The 26569-nt window shown below is 38.1% G+C and overlaps 1 protein-coding gene across 1 annotated transcript in view; it reads left to right on the top strand.

Annotated features, from left to right (window-relative positions):
• The window catches only part of RSPO2 (R-spondin 2), a 114264-nt gene extending 88920 nt beyond the window's left edge, over positions 1 to 25344 (top strand). The window contains exon 5 of the mRNA XM_040588813.1: positions 24242 to 25344. Coding sequence (XP_040444747.1) covers positions 24242 to 24351 — 110 coding nt within the window. The 3' untranslated portion in view covers positions 24352 to 25344. The remainder of the gene's footprint in view (positions 1 to 24241) is intronic.
• Positions 25345 to 26569: the final 1225 nt, after the last annotated feature.

Raw genomic sequence — 26569 nt, 5'->3', positions numbered from 1 at the left:
AGTTTTTACTCACTGTGGCTGTCAAACTTGTACCTGACATCCAACCCCAGAAGGAACATATTTAAAGGTGCTGGTTTAGAGTTTTCAGTGTTTGTTAAGATGCTGTGTCTCATTTAGGTGTTCATGTGAAAACGCCGATGTATTGCTGTATGAAAACACGTGGCATATAATTTGTGAAGAAGAGAATGTTGTCATGTAGGACTATAGATCTGGCATATTCCCAAAGAGCTTACTTTAACGGTATTTACTTAAAACCTAGTCAGCAGCAGAAAACTCAAGTGTTATTAGTGAAGGAACACGTTGATACAATGATCTAGCATGCTAATTTGAGATTAGAAATTCATATGCTAGTTTAGGCTCTGAAAAATGAGCTAACACAATGTGTTGTGACCAAGCAAAATAATAGCTAGTAATTTACTTTCCTGGTTCCTGTCAGCAGTTTCATTTGTGTTGAATAGGTATAATTTTGTGTCCTCAAAGAGAATACACTAAACTCAGTTATGGTATAGTCAGATTTCCAAATCCTTTAAGCACAGCAATTTCCTGCTACAGATAAAAACGCTTCAGTCTTTAGTTATATTTACATTCTGCTAGTAGTAAGTAGATTTCTTTTAAGAATGTGTTATTTGTGGTCTTATAAGTTGAGTTGATTGAAGTTATTCTATTGCATTAGTGTTCATATGAATACGGTATTCAGCTGAGCTGAATTTAAAATAAAAAAGCATTCTGAAAGGTTGTTGACAGTAGTGATGCCACCACGCTACCACACGTATTAGATTTTGAAAGCAAGTGCTTTCTGATTGTTTAACAGTCCAGAACAGCTGCAAGGGGAGAGTGTGGGAGGTTTCAATCCTAAGCCATTTTGCAGACGATGAAGTGATACTAGTTATTGCTATTAGCCATATGACTCAGTAGGAACTCAGAGAAAAATTGTTTACACTTGGCAGAAGTTAATGCTAAGCAAGCTCCATAACCTCGTTTTTGCTAGCAAATGTATTTTCCTGTTAAAAAGGAGCTAAAATGTACTTATGGTGTTCTTACACTTCTGAAGATAAGTGCAAGAGGTACTTTTTTCCAGCTTGGCAGTTTTGGAGTGTTTTTCTGCCAAATTGAAAAAAAAATAATAGAACTAGATCTTCCTTGCTTGAAGCTTCATACAGTGTTTATTACAATCTAGCTTTATTCTGACAGAAAAATAGCAGAAAATTGAGTATTTAATCATACATATATATATAATGTTAAAATTTGGACGCATTTTTGTTTGAGTCACTGTCGCTCAAGAGCCACATTTATTTTTCTGCTTTGATTTTTATAACTCAACACATTTGGCTAAGATATGGGAACTTAGATTTTTTGTGTGCTTAAAATAGGTTTGACATCTCTCATGTTTTTCATTTATACCTAAAGCTTACCGTGTTACCCACAAAAGCTAATAGGCCACATTAGAGAGATTGGGACAATAGTGGTTTGTTTGTATATAATACAAATATTAACATGTATGCGTATATTCATAGACATAAAAGTGTTTGTATGCTGCCAGACTTGATAGTATTTCCTAAATCCAGAAGATACTTGGAGCTAGAGTAATTTGAATCTTTAGCTATTTGTACTTGTTTTAATACACGATTGTTGTTCACACTTTCAAAAATTTGTTCCATAATGATTTTGTTATTAGCAGGCCCGGCTGAGTGCTGAGCAGTTTTGAACATTTGCTGCTGCAGAGTATTCTTTCAGAAGGATGAGTGTGTTTTAAGAGATTCCTCTGGCTTTTTTCAAAATGCCTTCCTCAATTCTAGTTGGACTTGCTGTTCTGAATCCCTTGGGGGTTTGTGAAAACGTCTGTCGTAAAGTTAGTTCATTTCTATCCAAAGTAATGGTGTTGTAGAGCATGCTGTGGGATTTTTGCAGTTTTGTATTTCTCCATGCTAAAAATAAAGATTGTAAAATGCTAGATTACACATAGTCCCATAGAATCATGTTCTTCTTTTTTTTTTTTTTTTTTTTTTTTCCAGAAGCAGTGACCTAATTTATGAAGTATTTCCAGTTATGGTGCAGTTACACTTATTAGCCCAAATGAGACAAAATAATCTAGTGGTCCACACGTGCTGAACCTCCTCAAGAAGCCCTCCCTGACTTTGGTTTAGAAATGGAGTTTGAAAGAGTTTGGCAATAAAACATTTTTTTGCACTGTTCTCAGAATTGCCTGATATCAGTGAAAATACACTTGATTTTATCAGTGAAAATATACTCAATTTATTTTCAACTATTTAAAGCCTTGTTTTCAAGAGAGCTCAATCAAAGGATGGAATAATGAAAGGCAGGGTGAAGGACAGGGATTTCTTTATTGTAACTACCTGTGAATTACTTACTAGTTTGGAATAATGACAGTGCAGTATGTCTTTGAATACGCTCAAGATATTAAACCACATCCCTAGAACCCTAACCGTGACTTCAACAATATTTAGCTTGCTGTATCATTTCAAAAATTCTTCACCATCATTTAATTTACCTTGCCCTTAAAATGGGATGTGAAATCTCTCCTTGAAATCATGCCATAAGAATAATCTTTCTTTTAGTCTTTTGGAGCTTCCAGTACTGGCTAAAAGTGGGAATTGCAGGAGCATATGAAAATATTCAAATTGTGGTTAATGGATTGTGTTTTGTTTTGTACGATTATATTGTTATTGTACGGTGTGTAATTGTGTTACTTGATATACAGCTATTTTTCTAAATGTCAAGATGTGGCTAGTAAATAACCTTAAAACTCCATTTCATGGTTGCTACATGAAATGAGTTTCAATGGAATAATGCAGTTTGGAGAGGAGACATAGCCGTTGCACACGCTGTGCATTTTTGTTGGGACATTTCTACTTCAGGGGTGGTATTTTTTTTTCCTTTACTTAGCCCTCTAACACAGGCACAAAAAATTGGTATGTTTAAGTCACTTGAGGAGAAAAAAGTCTGATAGTATTTCATAATACTCTGTTCAAATCTTACGCATAATTTGTCAGTGCTGTATTGAGATATGATGTGATGTTCTTGTTTGATGGAGCAACTACACTCAGGATGCTCATACAAAGACAGATCTGCTCTTGCACATGTGCTTGCATAATGTATATTGAATATTGCAACTCCAGGTACACTTTGAACTGTATTATCTTCACCTTTTTTCAAGGTTTCTGAGTTTCAAAATTTCAAGGTTGCTGAGCTTAGCAGACATGCACAATGCTATCAGTTTTCTGCCTTCCCATAAAATAATTGCAATACTTGATTTTAAAACTAGTGTGTTAAATAATTACTTCATTTTGAAGGTGATTATAAAAAGCATCACGTAACATGAATTCACCAAAATGTCTACATGTCATTCCCTCTGCCTTTGGTTATGCCTAATGACTAGCAGGCTCCTAGCACATTTCAAAACTATTTCCGGACATCTTCAGTTCCCCTGCATGCATTCTTCTTCCTTCTGTCTCTGACACAATTCTCTCTGTTTAAGTATATTCTTCCACTCTCCCCTGCTTTCCTTCTGCTTCCTATGCCTGCATTTTATTTTTTTTAATAACCAGAGGTTTCCACTCTGTATGCCTCTTCTATTTATTCATCAATGCTATAATTCAATCTTTCAATTTTGCAAGCTGTCTTTCATTCTGTGTGAAATAATTTAATTGGTGTAATTAATGTAGACTGAGTATTCTTTTTATCAGCCTAGATAATTTTGATGTTTGGTGATAATACCATATTGTATTTAATAGGCAATAGAAGTATATGAAATATATTTATATAACATTTAAGTAAGAAATCTCAACATATTTATGTATTTGAGGAAGCAATGTGCCATTACAGCAAAGGCTAATGATGTCCTAGGCTACGTTATGAGGAGTGTTGCCAGCAGGTTGAGGGAGGTCCTTCCCCTCTACTCAGTACTGGGGAGGCCACACCTGGGTTACTGTGTCCATCTCTGGGCTCCTCAGTACAAGAGAGACATGGACATACTGGAGAGAGGTCAATGAAGGGCCATGAATATGATTAAAGGGACTGGAGCATCTCTTCTGTGAGGAAAAGCTGAGGGAGCTGGGATTGCTCAACCTGGAGAAGGTTCTCCATTAATAAGAGAAAAACAAGCGATGCAACATGTACTTTGGTGCTATGTAGTTTAGATGTTTTAGCCCAAGTATAGACATTGCCATGCTGGGGAGGGGCAATTTATATGACTAAATGAGTGATGGGAAGGTGTACACCTCACTGGAACATTGAGTGAGATTGTGGAAAATTTCTGAAACCTGTAGAGCATTATAGAAAAAAAAAAATAGCGAGAACTTATCTAAAGGTATAGTAATGCCAGCAAAATATCTGCAGCTTATTTGATGTATCTGAAGGTGGAATATCACTCTTTGTTATGCTGTGGATGCTCTTTCCGTACAGCTGATACACTAGCACCATTTTTCTCTTTTTTACAATCCTAAAAGACTTCCTCTATTTTATAATCACTCTATTAATCTCTGTCTCTCTGATACAATAATGACGATAATAATAATAATCATAATAATAGCGATAATGATCATCATAATAATACAATAGACTGTAGAACTTGAAAAGATTCATTCTGGCTTGAAATGTCAATATTAAAGCTCCAAAACCATTGGCCACTTCTACTTTGTTTTCTGAGTCACCCTATATATTAATCTGCTCAAAATAACATTTACAGCTGAAAGTTTGCAGTTTTGGTGGTTGGGGGGTGGGGGGGTGGGGCATTGACAGGAAGGTGCTGTGCTTAAAATTATTGAACCCACCATCGTCTTCTGTGTGTAGTTTCTTATTGCAAAAATCCCAGATGATTTGGCAGCGTTATATTCAGCTGCACATCTGCAACAAACTTATCATTTGCATTAGCACAACAGCTGGCTGAATAAGCTTGCCTCAACACAGAATATTAACAGATGCTTTTCTCTTTTCTGACCCATTTAAGCACAGGGAAAATAATTTTCTGTTTCCTTTCCCAAAGATGATAAGAGCTCTTACTTCAGTGTGTTGTCTCATGTAGTTTGCTTACAAAAGAAGGAATCGTAACTAGAATTTTATCAGAAATTAGTGTCTGCACATGCTTTCATCTTTTGTAACTACTGTTATGGGCCAGTCTTTCAAAAGTGTGAGCAATTGGAAGCCATATGCAAAAACATGCAATCACTTTGTACAGCAGCAAACCTAGGATAACTGAAATGCAGGCATTACGTGCCTGTTTTGTAAGGCATTTAAATTAGAGGTGGAGTGATGCACACATTTTTGAATGGCATACTGTGAAGCTACAAGTTTTTCAGTGGCAGCTCTGCATGACTACATGATACTGTAGGTTGGCACTGCAAAAGCAGTAGGTTCGTGTCCTGTCATGTCAGGAATGGACCTGATGTGCAGGGCCATAAGTTAACAAATATCCTGTTTTATCATGGAAGCACCGTTGTTATGATCAGGTGTAACTTAGTTCTTTCTTCCACTGCCTGTTAGTCTCATCTCATACAGCAGTTCAGATTTTCCTTTATCGTTTCTGGTCTCTTGTCTCAGGCAGTACGTGAGACTTGCAGGTTCAATGCATGTCTCATGCTTTTCCCCTTGACAAGCCTACATTTTGTGCATTTTCGGTGTCGTGCTGATTCTGCTGTTAGTTCTGTGCAGAAGAAGTTTGACCTGATCTATGATCAGCTGAAAAATTATGAGCCAAAACACCATAGCTGCATGATCCTAACTAACTTTGCAGGGTTAGGATCATGAAAAGGCAAGGAAGTTAGAGAGTGGCAGAAGGGCAGACAGTGGGGCTTTTACTTACAAGGGTTCTGCCAGAAGGCATTCCCCAGCAAAATCCTGTTTGCAGGCTCTTCTGCTGTAAGTGCCTCCATATGGCCATGGACGTGCCAGACCTCATGTGTGGTAGTGAAGTTTCTTGTGAAAAGGAACATGTATTTCTGTCCCATGCTTATAGCCTTACCAACATGTTAGTTTTGGGCTACTGTTACAGTAGTGGTTTTGGTGGGATCGTTGGTTGACTCAGAGCAACTGCTTTCATGTTTTTGTATTCTGGTACTACCAGCCGCCTATCTCAGCCTGTAACATTGCGCACACAGGCTTTCAAGGATTTGTGAAATTTGAGGGTCAGCGCATTGTTCAAGACATGGCTAGTGTGGAATGAACAAAATTCTGCCAGAGATAGTAACTTATATCTGATCTGTTGTTTGAAAGCTCAATTATGTTCCCAAGCAGTAATTCTTGCATGTAAGAGGAGAATAAATCAGTTCTTCTAAGATAACCATATTTTCATTGCCAGATGAAATTTCAGAACAGAATCACTTACCAAAACATTGTTCTTGAGAAATGATGAGATCAGGCCAGCTGAGTTCTTCATTATGTAAATTATGGATTGAAATAAATCCCATCTATTATAATTTAGAAAAGAAAGAATACCTTTTTCCCACTTTGTAACATACTGTATTGTTCAGTGTAAGTTTTAGCTTCTGTTCTTGGCCTGTTCATAGGTCTGCAGCCCATTACAGTGGTGCCTGTTAGAGCAAATACTGTGAAAGTTTTGCCAGTTTTTCTATGATAAACCATGTTTTCCAGGAATTCATACTTAATCATAAAAAAAATCACCATTGAGACTTGGCATGGAAAGTCTTGATTCACAAGGATTTCACTTGTATATTTAACCAGATTTTGAAAAATAAATCAGTCATCTCATTTGTTAAGTCAGAGGTATTTCAAAATAAAGTCTTGTTTAAGGTTCATAGAATTGTATTTGTTGGAAACAAATAATATTATGATCACTTAATCTAAATAGACACGTTTCCTGACAATGAATAATCGCTTTGTTGCTTTTACCTCACAAGTCACTCTTAAATGTTTCTATGTGTTTTGTCTGTTGGGTAGATCCATGCAGAAACTGGTAAGTAGTTTAAAATGGTCAGATTATTTTCAGTATTCTAGAAATATTCAAATGGATAAGGCATTTTCCTTTGCAAAGCTAACTGTGTATCAATGAAAAATTAACTGTATAAATAACTCTTTAACTTATAGTATGTTGTTGATATTACATCCTAGCAGGCATTTTAAAACTTAGTTTTTCTATATGGCATGCTTATTTTATAGGTGGCAGGATTTTTTCATTTAGTTAATTACATGTAAAAAAAATATTAAATCCTATTTACATGTAAAAACCCTATTAATCCTGTAAATCATCCTACTTTGTGATTCCCACATAGGATGTTTCCATAGTTCTGATAGAGACAAACTGTAACAGTGGCAATTTCTATCTAATAATCCAGACTGTTGTGCAGATTTTAGTGTCTGCGTAGACAGGCAAACCAGGGATAATTTTGTACTACAAACATACCTGCATTACAAACATAACTGCATATTAGTACTTCGTTGCCTTTTGAAATCAGGTCTGAGGAAAGAGCCATTATGTAAAGTTTATTTACACAGAAACTGACAATAACAGAAATCGTATGTTCGAAGTCTGTATGTGTGGAAGGAAGTTTAAAGAAGAGTAGCTGGGTAGCATTAGGCAGTAAGTACTTATTTGGCTACACAGAAGGAAACTGAAAGATGTTAAGCATAACTGGCAGGAGTCTCCTGAAGTCAGAAAATGACAAGAAGAATACGCTACCTTCCAGTCTGAGTTAGAGAGAAGGAAAGTGGCTACAATAGTGGACTAATTGTCTCAGTAGAGAAAATAAACAGTTGAGTGGATACTTGTAACTAATTTGGTAAGTATGTCACACCAGAATGACCCAGTTGTCACCCACTATTAATCTCATAGGACAGTTTAAATCAACACATGGATCAGATTGTGATGAAGGCACTGGCCAAGAAATGATTATTTGCTAACATGATGAAATAATTAGCATTCAGCAGAAATCAACTACACTTCAGTGTGAGAAGCTGATAATCACTTAGCTGAGCTTGGTTCAAATAAATAGTTCCTTCCAGCATTAAAAACAATATCAGCCAGCCCAAGTACGTAGCCAAAGTTATATATTTTTATCCTGGTTTTGGCTGGGATAGAGTTAATTTTTTTCCTAGTAGCTGGTAGAGTGCTGTGCTTTGACTTTAGGATGAGAATAGTGCTGAGAACACAGTGATGTTGTAGCTGCTGCTGAGCAGTGCTTGCACAAAGACAAGGGCTTTTCAGCTTCTCATACTGCCCTGCCAGCAGAGAGGCTGGGAGGCCAAGAAGCTGGATGGGGACAGTGAGGTCAGCTGAACCAAACCGGCCAAAGGGATATACCAGACCATAGATGTCTTGCTGGAAAATAAAACTGGGGGGAACTGGCTGGCAGGTGGCAGCCACTGCTTGGGAACTGCCTGAGCATTGGTCAGTGGGTGGTAAGCAATTTGCCTTTTCCATCGCTTGTTTTGTATATGCTACTGCTATTCTTCTTCTTCTTCTTCTTCTTCTTATTATTATTATTATTATTATTACTACTACTTTTATTTCCCCTTCCTTTTCTGTCCTATTAAGCTGTTTTCGTCTCAGCCTATGAGTTTTACCTTTTTTCCGGTTCTGTCCCCCATCCCACTTGGGTGGGAGTGAGCAAACAGCTGTGTGGTGTTGAGCTGCCTGCTGGGTTAAACCACAACTTGCATGTCTGGGTTTTAGGTCCATGTATTCCAATGCATCTAAAATCAGAACTGTAAAAATTGTTCAGCTTGAAAAACAGCTGATAATTTGGGGTTAGTGAAGTTGAAAGGTTTCAGATAAATGTTTCTTTCATCATCTCTTGCTCTTTTACACAGAATATACAGGTGGGAATGTACCATTCTTGGGGTAAATACTAATAGACACAAGTCAGAAATGTGCCAGGAAACCTGCTAGTGTTCAGGTGTTCAAACCTGTGCTCTGGCTCTTTTTATTTTATTCATAAGCTGTAGCCGTTGCAGCTGGCCACCAGTTCAGCAAAGACAGGTTTGTGCTACTGTACACACGGTACTGCACTGCAGGATGGGCTCTCTATGACCACCAGCCTCACTATCTACTGGTGGAAATAACTCCGGCCCACAAAGTTTTATTAACATCAGGCACTTCTAAGCAACAAGATCAATAGATCTTGAACAATTCCAGTTATGCAGTGTCTTTAAGCTAATACTGTCACAAAATAATGAAGCCAAGATCTCATATCGATCAGAAGCTCACCCCAAGTAGCCATAAGAATGTGATGGTGTGGAGCAGGAATAGCATATACATTTATATTTTTCATATGGTTAATTAAACCCATAGAATCATTCTGTACATACTAAGGTTTTATTGGTATTAGAATAAAGAATTTATTTAAAAAAAAATAACAACCCTGATAATTACTTCTCTCTGTGCTTCTAATCAACAGTCTTTGATGTACATCTGTTCTTTAAGTACATCTGTAACTTCTAGTCAGGAAAAGCCTTTTATGGCAAGTAGCCTTTAAGCTACATGCTGTGTTTATTTCATATATTCTTTTTCCTTTTCTTCTTAAGAAAGCATCCACGCATTTTTCTTCAATTTTATCGGTGAGTATATACTTTAAAATGGTTTATGCAAGAAAAAAAGTTAGTTTTCAATTTAGTTTAGACTGTTTGTTTAAACTGATGGTGGAGATTATATTGCTGTCTTGGTTGCAGATGTATATCAGAAGAGACCTTAATATGTCCACTCCACATGAATTATTAGACACCACGTTACGCTGCTTCTTATATCATGTGATGCCAAGGCTGTATCCAGCTGCTGCATATGTGAGGGGGGAAAGCAGCTCCTTGCTCTGCTGAGAGCATCTGCAGCAGCAGGCTGGCATAACAGAGATGCTGCAGACCATTCGTTCCCCTAGAAAATCAATGTGTCTTACCTCTGGGAGGGAGTCCTGGTTTTGACTGGGGTAGAGTTAATTCTCTTCTCAATAGCTGGTATAATGCTGAGTTTTGGATTTGGTATGAGAATGATGTTGATAGCACTGGTGTTTTAGTTGTTGCTAAGTGATGTTTATACTAACTCAAGGACTTTTCAGTTTCTCAGTTATTGCTGGTGAGAAGGCTGGAGGGGCACAAGAAACTGGGAGGGAGCAGAGCCAGGAGAGATGACCCAAACTAGCCACAGGGATATTCCATACAGTAGAACATCATGCCCAGTGCATAAACTGGAGGGAGCTGGCTGGGGCTGGCCGATCGCTGCTGGGGGACTGGCTGGGCATCGGTCAGCGGGGGGTGAGCGACTGTGTTGGCATCACTTGGGTTTTTTTTCTCTTTTGGGTTTTATTCCTCTCTCCCTCTCTCTCCTATTCATTACAATTGTTGTTGTTGCTATTATTATATGTTTTATCTTATTTTATTTCAATTATTAAACTGTTTTTTCGTCAACTTATGAGTTTTACCTTTTCCCAAATCTCTTCCCTATCCCTCTGGGGGCAGGGTGTGAGCAAGCAGCTGCATGGTACTTAGATGCCAGCTGGGGTTAAAGCACAGCAGGGGAGAAAAAGTCTTGATGTTGTTGTTATTGGGTGCTAAATATAAAAAGCCCATGGTTTTAAATACAAAATGTTTCAACGCTGATGTACTTACGGTTGAAATACATACTCATCATTCAGTCTGTTTAATCATGTGAAACAGCTCATGTGGATAAATTTATTGTCAAGTTCTTACTTCAGTTTAGTAAAATAATTTTCAAACCAGTCTTTGTTCAGTTGTGCATGGTTGCTATCTGTGAAGCCAGCACTGTGCCAGTGTAGGTGTTCCTGCAGCTGTGCCGGGGAAGGAGCATGTGTGTGTTCCTCATCCAGCCCTGCACAGACTGCCTGGCAGCCTTCAGCGCCAAGGGCAGCAGCCTCAGCCTGCCCGCAGGCATGGGTTTGTACTTCGGTGGATTAGCAATTGTTACTACAGCCTCTTCTGCCCGCAGAGCTGTGGCTGGTGGTGGGCACTGAGGAACAGCCAGGGCAAAAATGTCCTCGGCTGCTCCATCTGGATCCAGAAAAGGGGCATTCCCCATAACTGCAGTAATACTGGATTCATTCTGGAAATACTTTGTATTCAGACTTCTTGTGGCTCTTCCTAGAGATACATTTTCATGGTGAAGGTGAATAACAAGTCTAGGCTCTGTGGCACTCCTCATAGATCACATTTTGTTATTTGCTTATTGCAGCTTTTGATGTGAAATTCGTTAGAGGCATCCAGTTAAGTCCAGCCCAGGTTGGGGTTGTTTTTGTGGAGGTTTTTTTGTCATACCATCAGCAGATAAGTTTATCCAACCAGAATTCTTTTCAAAGTAAAATTTCTTTGTGAGAGGACTAAGCCTGCACATTCATATGTGGAAAGCTTCTGCAAAGTCAGTTCCTTTTGGATTATATATTTGCAGCTGTAGAAATGAAGCAAAAAGAAGTGTCACTGAAGTCATGGCCAGGACTACCATACTCAAAAATGTTCAGACATGGGACTTTCATAGGTATCTAAAGCTTTCTTATCTTTCCCACAAAAATAAAATTGAAGCACATGCTGGTTGGATGTTTAAGAGAAAGTGATGATGGCCATAATACAGTTCTGTAAGCATTGCTATTTCTTTCAGTCAATTATATAAACATTTTTGTAGAAAGGAAAAAACCTGAGGATAATGGTAAAAAATACTCTAGAGCAGACCTAAACATAATCCAGGTTGCTTTGTAAAGGTCCCCTTCAAACACAATTGATTTTCATTCAGGTAAATGTAAAGTTATCCTGGAGGATCAAAGAGTTATAGAACAAGGAGTGCATGCCTGCAGGATGAGGAATGGCATCTGAAAAGCAATGTTGCTCAGCAGAAATAACATGAGTCCACTACAATAAAGAGAGGAAAATATCAAATACAGTTCTTGGTTCTATAACCTTGGTAGTAAGGAAAAAGCATGATTAATCAGTTTTATCCTATGTATGAGCAGAACTCAACAAGTTTTGAGAGTCAAAACCTTTGTTTGAGGGCTACAAAGGAAACTTTATAGAAAGGTGCACAAAGACTACCGTATGTTCAATTTCTCAGAAATATGGTGAGCAAAAATTTATCTACCACGCATGAAGAGAAAAGTCTGATCTAGGATAGAAAGGCATAATGAGAAATAATAAATGGATATTAAAACTTAAGTTAGGAATTGGGCAGCTATTTCTGGTGGTGGAATGATTAACTGCTGGGACAATTACCAGAGGAAGTGGTGGATCCTCTGTCTCCTCTTGTCTTCAGATCTAGACCGGATGCATTTCACTAGCAAGCTATTAACCTCAACAGCATATGAGAGTAATGTTTGATTTCTCATGGTTATGTACGAGATCTCACTAGAGGTTCTGTTTGACCCCACTTCTCCTTTGCAATCACTGCGTCATCTTAAGTTTTAAGGAATAAAACATGTTTTCAATTATATTACTATAAACTGCAAACATTCTTAAAGAGACGTGCATGATCTCATTTTCCTATTGATGTATTTATTATTTAGTTTACAGACTTTGAAAAGGTATGCAGGTTCGAGACAATCTTGTGCAGTGAACTTCAGATAAGAACTGGTTCAGTTGGCTTCAAGGCAAACAAGGCACTTGAAGTTATTAAGTCTAATAATAAACTTGGAGAAATCACAGGTTTTTTGGCTTGTGGTTTGTCCTTACTATACTTCCATGTGCCTCTGCAGTACAATTTAATATAAGACACGTTATATCTAATGCTGCTATTACATGCAGACTTGAATTTATTTGGAGAAGTTGTAGAGCATAATTTAAAGAAAGTACAGCATAAATAATTTGTTTTACATGAATTTCAGTTTTAAATAAGCATAACTTTGAAACATCTCATTTGTTTTCTTCCAATATGACTCTCTCACTGTGAAAATCTCCAAGCATATCAAATTTAATTTTCTGCTTTTGACTGTTTTGCCCTACATTCTGATTAGCAATTTAAAAAGGGGAAAAAATGCCTATCAATAATTCAATATCTGGGAAAAAAAATAAAAGAAAGTTATTAAATACTTTACAGCCCATTCACTGAAACCCACTAATTATCATATTTTTTAAAGGCTCACTACTCCTTGAACAATTTTTTTTTTCCTGGGGAACGAGAAATTAATGAGTGGTATATACCATTTTAGTGCCTTGGGGTAAAAAAATGTTAGGTGGTCCCACAGTCTGTTTATGCATTATTTTGGAGAAAGCCAAAAATAAATACTTTTAAGCTCAGTTTATCTTAGGTCCTTGATCCTGATTTACTGATATTTCCTGCTGTCCTGAGCCAGCTCATGTTCAAACCTCAAGTACCAGTTGGTCAAAAAAATTTGGTTAATGCTTCACAGCAATGCGGGGACATTTAAAGAGCTGCTTGTGTGGGGTTTGTGGGGATGGGGGTGCAGAGTTTTTCCTGTGCATGAATTTTTCAGAGACTTGAGCCAAACATTGCTCAAACACTCAGAAAAAAAAGTCCAGGAGGAAGTCTGAAGAAAAAAGTCTGAATAGCCGATGGTCATACAACTTGTCTTTCTTTCATAAAGAAAGTCTGCCAGGCAGCCTGAAACAGTGTCTGATACTTCAGTCTGAATAAGTCTCCTTCAAAACCAAAGAAATTACAGACTCTCTATGTGCTGAAGAACGTATGTAGTTGTGTATCAATTTGAATACTAGTTTTCGGGTAGGGAGGGAACCGTGTTTTTCCCTAGAGTGCTTAAACTCACTCCCCTTAGTCCAGCTGTTGCTTTCCACAGATTTCTCCACGGCATGTTTGCAGTGGGAAAAAATTAGCATCAGCATCCTCCCACGGAGGCAGCAGGCAGGCTTAGGTGCAGCATGACCATGTTACAGACAGACCATCATCCTGATGTCTTTTTCGCTTCCTTGCAGAACTCCTCATGCACTCCTTTCCCGAAGACAATAGCGGAGCTTTGAAAACTGGTCCAGACCATAGTTAACAGGACTCAGCTGGGTGATTTTATGTTCCTAACTTCATTGTAAAGTAGACTCCATATAAACACTAGACTTGCAAAAAAGTTCTGTGGGCCATAAAGCTATTTCTAAAGTTGTGACAGTGGTTTGGTGATACTAGCACACACAAAAAAGCTTTAGCAAGCTGAAGCACCCTATTGGGTACTGTACATATCTGTTTTTTATAAATGGCTGTGTAGTATAAATTTTAATATCTGTGAGAAACTGGTGTGTGACTATTGGGAAACAAGTAAGATTTAGGGTGAAAAGTGCCCTATCTCCAGCTTCTGATAGTGAATAAACTTCCTGTTAGCCATATGATGTTGAATTAACCGGTTACACATAAATCAGCCTGGCATGCATGTGAGCTTGTAGGCAGTCTTGGGAAAGTGCTTCTCTTTAAGTCAGCAAGAAAGCAACTGTAATACATTTAGGGATAAAGCCATGTAACTCAGAACATTTTTAAATCCTGAGTGGCCACAGCTCAAAGACAGTGACTATCTCTATAGTACTTAACTAAATGTGCTGCGGTGCTATCTGGCACTGCATGGAGTGGCATGGGTCAGTCAACACCCGTAATAGCTCTGTTCAGAACTCCCCAGCCAGGGACATGCCTGCAGGAGCAGCCCTGGGCTATGCTGTCTCCCTCAGAAGGGCAGGGGCTGCTCCAAGTCAAAACACAACAGACAAGTGAGGTATAGTATTTAGGAATGTTCTCTAACACTGTTTAATGTAGTCATGGAGGCGTAGCATTAGTATGGAGAAAGCTGTGGCCATAGGGAAGTCCTCGAAGCTAAATTTAGGATAAAGAACGTGTTACGCTGCATCAGCAGAGAAGGAATATCAGAAAAGATAATATCCTAACTACAAGACCAAGACAGCAACTCCATCGTGACCATGTTACAGATAGTAAGAGCTGTAATGGATGGAGTGAAGCTCTGATTGTGGGTTTGGTGATGAAAACAAGTGTGTGTGCTTCAACTCGCTGCACCGGAGAAACGTCTGAGGAGAAGGGAAAAGCGTGTACAGATACACCGATGTAGTTATGGGCAAACAGAGGGTAATGACCAAATCTAAGTAGACAATATGAAATACCTGCTGTTTCAGCACCTTCTGGAGTATAAACCAAATTAATATCAGCGAGCAACGCATGTGCAGCAGTTAATCTGGCACACCGTTCCTGATGAGCAGACTGATGTAATAATTTTACATCATGTAATTAGAAATGATACATTCATCTTCATTTATAGCGGTTATTCAATAGGAGGCTTCCTGCTGGATTGTACCTTAATCCATTATCAGGTGTTCATTTTAGACTTTTTTCTTACTGACTGTCAATAGGATTACCTGTGCATTACTTGAAGAGAGGCAGAAGTGATAACTAAAACTATTTTTTGAGCTTGTTTCAGTTTAAAAAAAAGAAAAGAAAAAAAAAAGGAAAAAAAAAGGGTCCTTGAACAACATTATTCCTCAGTTCTTGACTAGAATCCCTAAAGGGAATTTAAAAAGACATATAAACATTTACATGTCATATAAAAACCCCTTCACAACTAAATACTATTTCACAGAAGGAAAAAAAAATCTCTACAAAGATATCTTCCCAGTATAATCTCTCTCTCTGTAAGAAACTCTTAATTGAACAAAATGCAATTTCTAGAATGAAATTAAACCTTGCAGGTGCCTCAAGTAAATGTTGTCTCAACAGAATTTATTATCTATTCCCTATATGATGAAGTAAAAAAAATATATTAATTAAATGAGCTAGAAAAAGGAGAAATGGATGAAAAATAATCTGTTTTGAAATAGTGGACAGAGGGAGTTTTAAGTCAGATTAGTGTCCAATCAAACCTAGAGGAATTCAGAGCCAATTAGTTCTTAGCCATAATTGTTGCCTATAGAGTTGAAATGTATTTACACATGTATGTATACACCTGACTGTGTATAAATATTGATTTATTATTTTAACATTTGCTTTAAATTGCACTGTGAAAGGAAGGAAAATAAACCTAAACCTTTCCTTGGAAATATTTTGCTTGGTTCTGCGTGCAAAGCATCTGATCTGACATGGTGTTGACTAAGATAAGAATAGTGAGTACCGTGCATGCAACTGATATTCATATGATATGAATTCTGAGCTAAATCTACAGTAGATAAACATTTTGGCTGCAATGGAGATCCTCCTGTTTTCACACAACTGTGACTGAAAGGACAATGGGACCCAGCATTTAGCACCTATACCAGGGGTCCTCAAACTACGGCCCGTGGGCTGCATACGGCCCCCCAGGGTCCTCAATCCGGCCCCCGGTATTTACAGACCCCCCCGCTGGGGGCTGGGGGGGAAACCAAGCAGCCGCAGATGACTGCCTGCCACTGCATCTGCGCGCCGGCCCCCTGGTTAAAAAGTTTGAGGACCCCTGATCTATACTATTCAGTCAAACTAGGTCTTCTGTCAGAGTTTTCTGAGAGTTTCCATGTCACCTTGAGTTTGCTGGTTTTCCTCTTCCCCCAGTATGCTTTCTTTTGCTTTCTTTCCCTTAGCCTTATGTGTGATTTTTTATTTTTTCACTTCTTATATTCATTAACGAATAGAAAGTCTTATGTTCTAGGCAGATTAATGGTTACTTTTACAAAGAAAAATTAGTATTCTTTGAAATGATGGAAGTGGAAGCCAGTTTTCAGTTAATATCTCACTACTATCTACTGAATACTTTGGAAAACTGCATTGTGGGAAATGCATTGAGTTTCAGCAATGTAAGATGACTCTTTTCCCAGTGAATTTGCCCTAAAGTTGAAGAAAAAATCCACTGAACTCTCAATAGGCTGTGACATGTAAATTCCATTCTTTGTGGAGGAATCAGTATTTCTTAAACAGATGACAATGCCTGATGGTACTCGGTATTTTCCAGAAGGAAAGAACATCAGATTTGAGTATTGTTTAGTTTGTATTCAGGCCAGATGAAAAGCAGTAGATGTGTACTCTGGGAGAAAAAGAGTACCTCACTTTATTTATTCTTGCCCTAAATATTAACATCTATAATTTCTTAGTGAATGTGTCAAAACAAAAAAAGCTAGTGGGATTAATTTACAGAAACGTGAGATAATTTGATCTTTCTTTCAGTTGAGGAATTATTTTTTTTATTCTTTTAAATTAGCTTTCATCTCTGTAGCTGTGTTGGTTTGGATATAATTTACCCAAAGTTTACCCAAAATTGTGAAATTATTAAGTTGAAAATTGAAAATGAGCTATCAGGATTCTGGCTGCCAGGAACTGAATGAGATACCTTGCAGGCTAGCTCTGCACTACCAGTGCTTTTGTAATGATCTGTGTAGAAATTATGAGGTTTACTCAAGACAGAAATTTCCATGATTTTCAGCAGGGAATCATGACATCAAATAGGCAAGAATGTGTGAAAAACATCAAACTGTGCTTTTACATGAGGGAACTCATTTTCTTAGTTTATTATTTATTTCAGTAGACCGGCAGTACATGTAATTTATACCATTAGCTATTAGTATTGCACCAAAAAGTACATAAGAAGACTATTAAACTTGCAAACTCAAGTACTTCAAAGCTGAAGAAGTACTTTCATTTGCTCCTTCTTTGTATCAGTGGTGATAACATCTAGAGTTATGGTAATTTTTTCCTATTTTCATTCAGTAATCGTCCTAAGACCTAATTTGCTAACATTATTCAGCTCTTCCAAATGAAAAAAAGAATGATAAAATAATTCATGACTTTGCTATGGTGTTCATTGTTACTGTGTTTCAGTGCTCTGCAAACATTAATTAACCCACCTTTACAAATTGTGGGATTTGAATAGAAAATGGAATAGAAATTTTGGGATTGGGGATGGTGTCACGGGCAGTTGATGTACTTTATGTGATCATACCATCCCTTCTGGTGTCTCCAGAGGCAAAAATGTATTTGCAGGACTTCTTCAAATTACATCAGAAATTCACCCAGGAAAGCGAGGAGCTAGTTTCTGACACTTGACCCTTCCTGTCCCATCTCCTCAATCTTCTTACTTCTTTTCCAGTGTCACAGTCCAAGTCCTAGTATCTTTCACTCCCTGAACAAAAAGGTTATTTTATTTCGGCTGATTTCCCCCAAGTCATATTCCTCCTGTAGCACACATTAAGCATATCCAATTTCAACCTAAGTTTGATGGTGTTAGAAAAAAACAACAGCAAACTAGCTTAGGAAAGCTGTCATGAATCCATTCAGTAGCAGGTGACATTGGTAGAGATGCCCACGGTGTGTGGTTTGCTAAGTTATTAAAGCTCTGTGTCCTCTTTTTGTGGGCCGCTTGTCAGTGCTGGTTTGAAAATCATGCTTTAGGAAGAGGTTGACTTTGTAGCAGTGGGTGGTTTTTTTTTTCTTTCGTTGAGTGTGTGTTTACAAGATTTCTTATCAATTTGTGCATTTCTCTGGCAGTTTCGGTATCCAAAATTTTTAACCTGGCTGAAAGCCCCAGGAAATAAATTACCTCTGAGGAATAATTTATGAACTGAATCCTTTGCTTGCTTGCTAGTTGGATTTTTGAAGTCTGGATTTTTGTTTATGTGCAGTTTGATATGTGGTTCAAATGGAGAGTAAATGATGAGACAACCGCAGGTCTGTGCAGGACAGTTGTCCAGAAGCTTACAACTGCCATCTTTCTCTTGAGTTGAGCTGACTGGTTAATCATTGCGTATCCCTATCATCTTTCCACCGCTATCATTAGTCCCCTGGTGTCTGCCATCCTTCAGTGATACGAGGGCTGTGGTAACTTCTCTAGCTCACCGTGCGGATGAGGTGCTGCCACACGCGGGGTCCATGCTAGAACTGCAGCCATAGCAGGATGATGTACAGGTGTGCAATTACTTAGCTCCTAACAGGACAAATGGTATATTTAGCAAGGTCTGCTGTTATCCCAGGACACCATTGTGCCTTTGCTGCTAGCAGTGAAAATTCTGTGTATGAAAATCCACGGAAGGGGAGCAGGCAGACAGCTGTAAGTCCTGTTATTCCGTAATCATCAGGAGAGGAGAAAAATGTTTTAAATAAAGAAAGGAGCATTAAGCATTCTGATATCTCTAAAATAGTAATGTGTATGTTAGAATGCTGAAAACTTGTGAGGGAATTACACTATGAAATAAAGCTGCAGATGTCACTTTTCCCCCTGCCTTTTATTAACGTTTCAAATGTAAGTCCTTGCTGCCCTCACGTGGATGTGTCCTGGATTTTCTCCATCTGCTGAAAGCAGCAAGGGACAGAGATTTTCTTAGAAGAGCAGTACATACAACAGCATCTATACAGCAGATTAAGCACAAATCAGATACTGAACTGATGCTGTCTATCTGAGACAAGGATCTCGAGCAATGTGGCTGGGAGTCCCTGTGAATTCATTTGCTGCATTTTAGTTCTGGAGAGCCAGGAGTGCCCTGAGCGTTAGCAATCTGCTGCCAAAACTGTGTCTGGAGAAAGCTGCCTTTACAGATAACAGAAGGTGATGAAGGCACCTTTTGAACCAGGTAATGTGTGTCCTGAATTGAACAGGCGGGTCCATCCAGCAGGAACCTGTGGTATTTGCAAACATGTTTCAGCTCAGGGTATGAGACAGACCAGAGAACTGAGCACAAGTCTCTAATATACCAGCATAGAGCAACTGTAGGAGAAACACTGATAAAATGCTACAGAAGCAACAAAAAAGGAAGAAAAGTAATCCAGCAAGAGCCTAGTTAAATAATTTTCATAGCTGTTACTCTCTGATGTACAGACAATTGCCGTGTATATTTGCATAAATGTTTTTTTTCAGGAATTCATGTTGGAATTGCATCATTACGTATATGTTATTGTACCATTACCCATATGTTATCTAACCCTTAGAAGCTGTGGCACATTGTTAGCTAATGATAATGTTTAATTGCATAGTATTGCAATAGTATTGCCCATCTACCTACCAGAACCAAGTAGTCCAAATAAAAGTTTAATGAATAATACTGGAAAGATACCAACGATTGGGATAAGTTACTTAGAAAATGAGGACTTACTCATTGGTAATTTATAAATCAAATAGCAAAACTGAATGTTATAACATTGCAATAAAGGGTTTGAATGAATGGCTTTGCCAGTCTTACTTCTGTAAAATAACCTGTGCAGAAATAGGAGATACAGAATGATAGATAAGTTTTAAGGCTTTTATTTGCTAGATAATTGAACACAAAATCCACCTAAGTTTCAGATCTTTCTTAGGTCCTGTATATTTCAGTGTATACACATGACTTTACAGAGTATTTAACAAATTCTGTAAATTGAGTTCAGAGCTGACTGATAATAAAAATTGAGGAGCCCTGTTTTATACAGTCAGAGATAAAAAATGCTTTTCAAGGAAAAGTTAGTTAGTTGGCTAGTTAGTATGCAAGGGAAAATAAAATAAAAATAAAAATATGAGTACATAACCTGAACAGTGCTCAGGTATCCTGCTATTTGCATTAATTATTTCTATTTTCTCCCATTGCTGTTAAAACCAAAGGATTTACAAAATATATTGTAGTCATAAAATAAAGACTGAAGATAAGGCCTGATGTGGAAGCCTGTATCTTGGAAAGGAGAAGCAAGGCACACGGCTATCTACCAGATAACAAGCAGGCGAGCTATCATTAAGAAGGGTGCAGTGTTGCTCAAAGAGCGGTGCTGGCTGTGGAACCCAGGTGGCTGCGCTGGACAACTTGCTCGCTTGGGTGTTTTTTCCTGATCAGGAGGTGTTTATAGGCTAGGTGGATCAGACACTCTCTCAGATACTCATAGAATCAGAGAATCACAGAATGGTTTGGGTTGGAAGGGACCTTAAAAATCTGGTTCCACCCTCCCTGCCAAGGGCAGGAACACCTTCCACTAGGCCAGGTTGCTCAAAGTCCCATGCAGCCTGGCCTTGAACATGGATGGGGCATCCACAGCTTCTCTGGGCAACTTTTTCTACTGTCTCACCACCCTCACAGTATTTCTTCCTAATGTCTAATTTAAATCTACACCCTTTCAGTTTAAAGCCATTCCCCCTTGTCCTATCATTTCAAGCCCTTGTAAAAAGTTCCTCTGCAGCTTTCTTGTATTCAGTTCTGTCCTGTCCAGTAATACTATAATCTGTTACTGATAGGAGAGACAGAGTGCTTTTGCACTCCCTTCTCATTTGCTTCAGCCAGTAATTGCCTTCTGTGTGGAACAGCAAGTTCTGGACTATAATACACTGCTGCTAAAAGTCCACTCCTTTTCAACTGCCTCAGCAAAGCCAAGCGTGGCAGGGCCCTGCTGCTTTCCATGGAGAGAGGGCCTTGGGGTCAAGGGCTCTCGCTCTCAGGAGCAGTAAGCATGGCGAGGTGTGAGGTGGCCATGCATGGCTCCTTGAGGACGAGGTTCTCCACACCTGACCCATGGCACAGAGAAGGGGGGAGCCACTGCCGTTCCAGCCCCAGGGGAGTGCCTTCTCCATCGGCTGTCCTTGCTCCACTGCCCTCCAGTTGGGGAACTGAGAGTCTGGCTCCTGCATCATCTTTGAGGATCTGCTTTCCGTATCATAAACATAATTTCTTCAAAAGACATCTGTAGCAAAATATTCAGAAGTTACTTCTGTTCACTGTGCTTCTGCTGACAAAATAAGTACTATAATTGAAATCTGCATTTAATAAAAGTTATCATGTGTAGGGACTTCAGTAGCGTACTTCGTTTGAACTCCCTAGTCTTTATTCTTTTTTCTTGCTAATCCCTAATCTGTGTTGCATGCTAGTAACAATATGGGAACCAATGGTTGGCCAAGAAATACCTTTTATATTCAGTTTTCTGTTTAGAATGACAGTTGGAATTTGGGACTCCTAGCATCGTTAGCCATCTGGATTTTCTCAGTGTGGTTTAACACTGTCCTGAAAGTAATGAAACGTTCTGTACTACAGGGCACTTTGAAATAAAATGAGCAGCCAAAGAGCTCACTAACAGGAGAACAAATTTTCAGGTATCAACAGCTCTGTGGTACTGCCTCCACAGAGGCTGCTGCTCCATGGCACATGTCAAAGAAGGTAACTTGCCTTTGGTGTGCCTTGCGGCAAAAGCAGGTACAGGGATGATTGCTGCAGAGCAGCAGCAGCACCGTAATGTGTTTGCTGCACAATGACATCTCAAATCACTGAAATCTAATCCAGTTCATCTCTCTTTTAAGTATATTGTATGGAGAGCGTGCTGGCAATTTGATTTGATGAGTGTGTTAAAGGAGCTACTTTGTAAGGCTTAGACAATGATACCAAGTGGGTTGTGTGTAATTTTTTCTGTGCATCTGAAAGTTTTCAGAGGAAAAATAATAGGATCTTCCCCTACCTTAAACTTACAGTAAGCATTTGCTCTAGTTCTCTGGAGGAGGTCGTAGAGAAAAATAGACAAGGCACTGACTGAAGTTTATATTTCTTTTTAGTAATTGGCCTCTACAGTGAGAAACCTCAGAAAGTAAAATCACTGAGCAAACAGGATAGCAAAACTCCAATAAAGCTCTAATTGATTCTGCTGATCTTCTGACCGGCAGCATTGGTCCCTCATTTCAGTTTCTTTCCCCTTCATCTATTCCTTCCTTAATAGATATTTTGAAGATTTAGGTTAAAAACGTTATACTTCATAATATACCAACCAGTAGAATCACAGGAAAAAAAAATGATATGGAAACGTCTATAATTCAAACCATCTTGCAATGCCACTTTGTGTCAAGTATTCCTTCCCTCTGACCTCATTAGGTGTGCCTAGTCAATTAGATACAGTGTTAAACAGTTTTAACTTAAAAGCTGCTTTGATTAATGATTGGTTGAACTGAGGTTTTACTATGTAGGATTAACTAGATTTAAAAATGGCAAAATGCCATGGTAGCATTAACGCCAGACTTTAATGAGAAGCAGAAGTAAACTCCAAGGACCCTTATGATTTTAATATGGACTAAACTTGTGTGCTCATTACCTTAATGTCCTGTCCTATTTTATATACAAAATTCCAATATTTCCTAGAGAATAGTAGCCTAGACAGCATGTTACAAACATGCAATCTGAAGTATATAACCCTATATTTTTAACGAATCATAAATTTTCATAATTTTAGAATCAGAGTTTTTCACTGCTGTTATCAAATGGAGAAAAATGCTTCATGCTGGTTTAGGCCTTTTTATTTAAAAAACAATATGGAAGTAAGACAAAGCCAGACTGGTAAACATTTCTCCCAATTAATAATGTATTGACAATGTAGATGAAACATGGATTTTCACATTTTTATGTCATCTGCTCCTTGAATTTTCTTTTACTATCTTCTCAAGTTCATTTAGTTCTCCTGAAAGGTTACAAAGTTGGCACCTCTAGAGACTAATAACCTTATTTTTTTTATCATTGATCACATATTTCAGTACATGATACAGTCAAGAAAACCCAGATCATTCTCACTCCAGACAGTGTTTGGTCATCTCCTTAAATCCTACTAGACTGGTTAGGGTTTAAGCATATACTTAAAAGTCAATGCATTGCTGCACGAGGGCCTTTGTATCTAGCATTTTCTCAGTCTGTAGTACCTTTGCTGAGATAATTAAAGGTCACTGATTTATTATTAGAACTGAACAGGAAAAAAATTTCCCGTCGAAGGAGACTGAGAATTTGGTTTTCTGCATTGATCCTTATTTCTCTGTTTTGGTTATTTTTCAGTCAACTTCCAATAGTAAGAAGCGTGTAATGAAATTTTTGTTTCTGCACGGTACTACGCTGTGAGATTTAGGCACAGGGTGCTAATAAGCAGTAACAACAGTTCTTTGCAGTGGCGGCACTATTTCTGCCAAAGCATGTAGGACAACATCCAACCAAATAATTGGGCTGTAATGCCTGATTTCTCATTGAAATCATGGATATATTGGACTTGACTTAAATAGGATTACTCACTCAAACAAATTTACGCAAGGATCTAAGGCACGTATCCAGCTTTCAGTGAGTTAGGAGTCGACGTACCCATTTGGCTCTGGACCCCAGGCACTTGCATAATGTTGCTTGCGTGAGTTACCCTGCTGAAAGTGAGACCTACATCAACATGGTTAATCATACCCGCAAAACTGTGCCTGTGGGTAAGCGATGACAGTCGGGGATCCTGCTTCCTCTGGTATCCCATTGAAAGCTTCTGTTTCCACTGACGATCAAAGCTCATTAGCCAGCATTACCTTTGCAGTCCCCATCAATAATTTTACATGTCATGGAGTTTTTTGACTACAGTCTAATATCACTTCTGCATTCTTTACTTAGTTGACTCATTGATATTTATTTTTTTTTTTAGGGAGAAGGCCAACAAAAACAAAAGACAAGAAAAAGAAGAAAAAGAATTTGATGGAAAGGGCTCAGAAGCAGCACAGCATCTTTTTAGCGACAGATAAAACAAGCCAGTAAAGACTTGATTTTCTTTAATATATTTTTTTTTGCGAAGTGCACAAAAGCTGCTATATGCTCCTGCCCATGGATGCACTACGATTCAGCTGCTTTGACAGTATTGGTGGCAAATAACTTGTGAAAAAGAAAGCCCACAAAGTTGTTTGTTTTATTTATATATTTTTTTATTTTATTTTTTCCTCTAATTTTTGACCTGAAGACTTCAAGGTCAGGAGTGCACTGAGTTGAATCGGTGGAAGTGGTGCTGAAGTGCGTCAAAGATTTTGTTCTGAGTGCCTGGTCAACACGTTGACATGGAAGGGAAGCAGGAAAGAAACCTGTCTATCAGCATTAGGCGGACTTGTGCATATTTAAATAAATAAAAAAAGGAAGTCTTGGAGGTGTAGGTACTATTACATTTATGGCCTTTGTTTCCTATATTTGTACATTTCAAGAGTAAATGGATATGACTTACCTACTTCATGTTAATGTACATTGTTCTCAGCACCTGCTACATTGAAACTGTTGTATAATAAAATGGCTTTAAGACAATATACTGCAGGAATTACTGCTTAGACTTATAGCACAACAGACTCTGTGTACATATTACTCTCTCTACATATAAATTAACATATTTACTGTACATCTATGCATTTTTATGTATACTTTATACATGTTTAAATTTATGTCCTGTTGGTTTTAGTAATATACCTTAAAATAATCCAGTAAATGTTTACTTTTTCCTATTTTTTAATTATCTTCTCAAATTTCTCAATAGTTACAACTGGACTTATTTTCTCATTTGTAAAGCACATTCAGATGGCTAAACTACCTTGTACTGACCCTTGCAATGGCGTGTCAGCTCTGAAGTATACTTGCCAGACTAGTAAACCACAAATCTTTTCTGCTATTCTGTGCTTCTATCTCAGCCCCAATGTACTTTGTCTCAGAAAAAGAAGTGTAACTTTTTTTTAAGATGAGGCACAATGTCAAGAGATGTTTTGAGTGTCAGGAGAGAAATTACATGGAAAGTTCTTGGTATCTAAGATTGTATGTGTAAGTTTTTGTCAAATATAATGGACAATGTTTTATTTCTGTTAGTCCTGATCTAGTCAGATAGAGCAAACAAATACCTGAATAGGGGAGAAACAAAAGAAAAAGCTGTGTGAGTCCATTCGTTCAAAAGTATAGCAAACACCAATGCCCCAGTATTGCCAGTTATTTGTAGAAGTTTAGCAAATTTAATCTGCATTTGGTGTTTGGTTGGGGGCTTTTGGAGGGGTGGGGTGGGTGGGGTGGGGAGGGGTAGAGAGAATTTGCTGTGTAGGAAGTCAAAATGGCTCAGGATGTGTAATTTGGTAATCTAGCATTATTTGGCTTACATTCAAGGAGATTTCTGCTGGGAAAAACCCACACTAAAACGGCTGTCATTTATGCTGTCACTTAGAGAGGTTATTCCAGTTCTAGGACTTGAATACGACCTACACAACACAAGGAAAAGGTAAACCAGACCCTAGACCCTACAAAACTCTTTTTGACGTATACTTTAGAAAAATCCCATCCATTTCAGTTTCGGTTTTATGGGTTATATGCTTTACAAACTAGGGCAATAAAGCATCTATAAGCACAAATATATCCATATTTAGCTAGGACAAGTGTTGCTACAAAAATGTGCAGTAGTTAGGCATGTATGAATGTTCCATGAAAGCACCGTGGACTTCCACTTAACCATGAGGCTGTCACCATCTTTCATTTAGAATATGTTCATATTTACCTAGAACATAATAATGTTAAGGACAGTAAGATTGTTCTGATCCTGGGCTTCTATTTTCAGTGTTAAATGCTCAAAGGAAAAAGTAAAAGGACAGTAAGAACTATAGCTGCCTGTTTGCTTATTGGTTATGGAATTCGGCTGTAACTGCAGTAAATGCCCTCATACAATCCTTTTAGTAGTGGTTACAAATATTGTATTAGGCATGTCGTGAAAGAATGCTACAAAATACAATAAAATGATGTCACAAGTTTCTGAGCAAAATATTTTTGGTCCTTTCTAATTCAAAGAGTATTATTTCAGAATAGCATACACATAGAAGAATCGGAGAAGGTGTATGGATGCAGATTTTCTCCCACTGGATTAAAAAATGTGAGGGTTTTCCAAACAGCAATTTTGCTGATACTTACAACATGTTTGAAAAGGCACGGTATATTAGATATATATTCATTTCTCTGGTCCTATTCA

The sequence above is a fragment of the Falco naumanni genome, chromosome 3 (assembly GCF_017639655.2).
Source record: "Falco naumanni isolate bFalNau1 chromosome 3, bFalNau1.pat, whole genome shotgun sequence".
Classification (NCBI taxonomy): domain Eukaryota; kingdom Metazoa; phylum Chordata; class Aves; order Falconiformes; family Falconidae; genus Falco; species Falco naumanni.
The sequence above is the reverse complement of the archived record's forward strand: the minus strand, read 5'-3'. Positions and strand labels throughout refer to the sequence as shown.